Raw genomic sequence first — 3,104 nt, forward strand, 5'->3', positions numbered from 1 at the left:
GTTGACCGCATGACCAAGATCTGATATATAGAGCGTGAACAGCAGAGGGCCCAAGACCGACCCCTGCGGCACGCCAGCCCCAACCAGAGTTGCAGCCGAACGAGTGCCCGCCACCTTGTCCACAACCACCTGCGTCCTACCCTTGAGATAGGAATGAACCCATCGCAACGCCCCGTCCGAGAAACCAAGACCCCTCAGCCTCCTTATCAGTCCCAGATGATCGACTCTGTCGAAGGCTTTTGAAAAGTCGAAGAAAACCGACACCGTAATCATTCTTTTATCCGCAGCCTGCCTGACCTCATCGAGCATCCTGACCAGACAAGTTTGAACCGAGTGGTTGTTGCGATAGGCTGACTGATACGGGTCGAAGAGGTTGGAAGCCTCTAGAAACCCGCGAATTTGCTAGCTAGCCACACTCTCCAAGGTTTTTGCAAGGACAGGAAGAATCGAGATGGGCCTGTAGTCCTGGAGTTCAGCAGGGCTCTTGGTTTTGGGGATTGGACAGATGATCGCTGTCTTCCACTGGGAGGGAAAGACTCCGCGCGAGAGAGAAAAGTTGAATAGGTGCTCCAGGATTGGCATCAAGTAACTTTGAGAGTGCTTCAATAAAGCCAAGGTGATTCCGTCCTCCCCCACAGCGTTCGACCTAGCCCTAACGATCGCCCTAGCTATCGATAACGGCATTACATATCCCCAATGGAAGTCATCCTCGTTAAAGATTCCCGATAACTCCCTCTCGGGCATAAGCCCGTCTCCTGACACAGAAGATGCTGAGCCTTGTGCAAAGAATTGCCCTAACTCCTCGACAGAGTGGGGGAGGGCCTCCTCTGTATTTTATGAGTCCCAGGTGTTTAAGCCCATTCCAGACCTCATTTGCTCGTCCTGCCCGATTGAATGTGTCCATGAAGTAGCTTCTCTTCGCAGAGCGCACTAAGGTCTGTGCTTTGTTTCGCAAGGTCTTAAATTCATCATACAGACGACTGCATTTGTTCCTACGCCACTTTCTTCTAGCCAAGTCTCTACACCGCATGACCGAACGAATGTCCTCAGATAGCCATGGTGCAGGCAGATTCCTGAATAGGCGGGTCCTGAGAGGCACATGGGTGTTGAAGACATCCATTATCTTAGTGTTGAACTCCTCGACTTTTTCGTCCATGTCATTGGATAATAGAAGAGTTGACCAGTTTATTCTCTCGATAGCATCCTTGAACAAAACAGCATCAAAACTACGCCAGTCCCTGTATGTGACACTCCTGCTACTCCTACGTTGTACCCTGAATTTGTACTTAATGTGTATTAGGTCATGCGCCGATAAGAACGCTACGTCTCGCTGTCCATGATCCATTATCTTGTCAAGGTCGTCTGCTATGCACAGATCCAGTAAGGTGCTTGAGCACCTGAGGTGGTGTGTGGGCTCGTAAGGGACCAGATGCATGCCCAAGGCAGAGACAAAAGTCAGCAACTGTCGGCTGTCGAAGGAGACCTGATTGATGTCGGCGTTAAAATCACCTAGTATCACCGAATGCCTGTACCCTGTTTGGAGCTCGGCATAAGTCTGGAAGAATTCCCACAGATGTCCAGTGTTCGGAGGGCGGTAAATCACTGCCAGTAGTAATTTAGAAGAGCCCGGGGATGATATTTCGGCTATTAAAAATTCTGGCTTCCCATTCGCAGATCCCGCAGAGCTCCTCAGAACCGAAGCTCGAAGGTTGTCGGCAAGATAGAACGCAACGCCACCTCCCTGTCTTCCTTCCCTGTCACATCTATGCAGCGAGTAACCCGGAAGACTCACCATAGCATCCGCAATCCTCGGTCGAAGCCACGTCTCAGACATACATATAATGTGGAATTTTAAGTTGCTGATGAAGAGCCGAAATTCGTCCAAGTGGGCCCAGAGCGACTGGCAATTCACATGACATATCTTGATGTACTCGAAGTCCTTATCAGCCATAGTTGATAAATGCAGTTCTGTCTTTGATCTTCTTGAGCAGTATGGGACACTTGGCCGCATCCGTTGCTGAATGGGCAAGGTCACCTTGATGTCCAAACTGGCGCTCGCAGTTTACGCATTTCAGCTGTTTGCTCCTGTCTTTGCATTCCTTCATCTCATGAGCCCCTGCGCAGTGTCCACAGGAAGCCTTGTCCTTGCATTCCGCGGCGAAATGCCCGAAAGATAAACATTTAAAGCACTGAATTATTCTTATATGGTCCGCGAGAGGGCAGGTAACATATCTCAGGTACACGCTTCCTTGCTCAAGCAAGATCCTTCGCGCTACTGGCGTGACCTGAAGGACACAGCTTGCAGTTCCCTTGTTTTGTCTAGGTTTAAACCTATAGACTATTTTGATCTGGCCAGCCTCTTTTCCATTTAGATTTTGTGCTATTAGCTCTTCCTCGATCTCTTCTGACGACATATTGGTTGGTACTCCATGTACTATTAGCCTGGGGTTGTATTTCACGTTCGATTTTACTATAAGTCCAGCGTTGGCTAAACCAGGATGTGCCTTGATTTTTTCAAGGTCTGGAGATTGTGCTTCTACTCTAACAGCGCCATCTCGCGTCAGCGTTAGTCTGTTTACCTTGAGGCCGCAGTCGGCTGGTCTGAATACCCTACACAGGGTCTCCCTGACCTCCTGAGATGAGGCGTACTTGTCCCCGCTTCCCTCCTCAGGCGCTATCAGAAAATTCGTCGTGCCAGGTGGCTCGATCGCGGGGCCCCGCGAAACCGTCACCTTCGTCCTCAACGAGCCCGCGGCAGAAGCGTAAGATCGCACATCAGCATGCCCGCTGCCCCCCGCACGCGAGTTACTACCGCCAGAAATATCCAGCGCCTCAACAACCGCCCTCCTTACTTCCGCCCCTGAAAGGCCACCAGATATCGAACGCTCCTCCAACACATTTATGCATACAATGGCTACCTCCATAAATCCATCCCGACACGCACGAAATGCCGATTCAATCGACGCGCGTTTCTCTAGCGACTCTTTACCAGACAACAGCTGTCTGGATATTGCTTCACTGTGCCTCTCAATCGAGGCCCTAAGCGCATTAATCCTTGATATATTTAAAGCCTCAAGAGACTTCTCCAGCATACCTGACGTATT

General features: G+C 50.3%; 1 protein-coding gene across 1 annotated transcript; it reads right to left on the reverse strand.

Annotated features, from left to right (window-relative positions):
• Positions 1 to 402: 402 nt before the first annotated feature.
• LOC145943392 (uncharacterized) lies at positions 403 to 1,795 on the reverse strand. The gene is made up of 2 exons (XM_083050908.1): positions 997 to 1,795; positions 403 to 755 (listed from the first exon to the last, which is right to left on the reverse strand). The coding sequence occupies exons 1-2, from the start codon at positions 1,793 to 1,795 to the stop codon at positions 403 to 405; spliced, it is 1,152 nt and encodes a 383-aa protein (XP_082907034.1).
• Positions 1,796 to 3,104: the final 1,309 nt, after the last annotated feature.

The sequence above is a fragment of the Prenolepis imparis genome, unplaced genomic scaffold (genome assembly GCF_030444845.1).
Source record: "Prenolepis imparis isolate NDT839.2.m4 unplaced genomic scaffold, iyPreImpa1.0 SCAF_12, whole genome shotgun sequence".
Classification (NCBI taxonomy): Eukaryota; Metazoa; Arthropoda; class Insecta; order Hymenoptera; family Formicidae; genus Prenolepis; species Prenolepis imparis.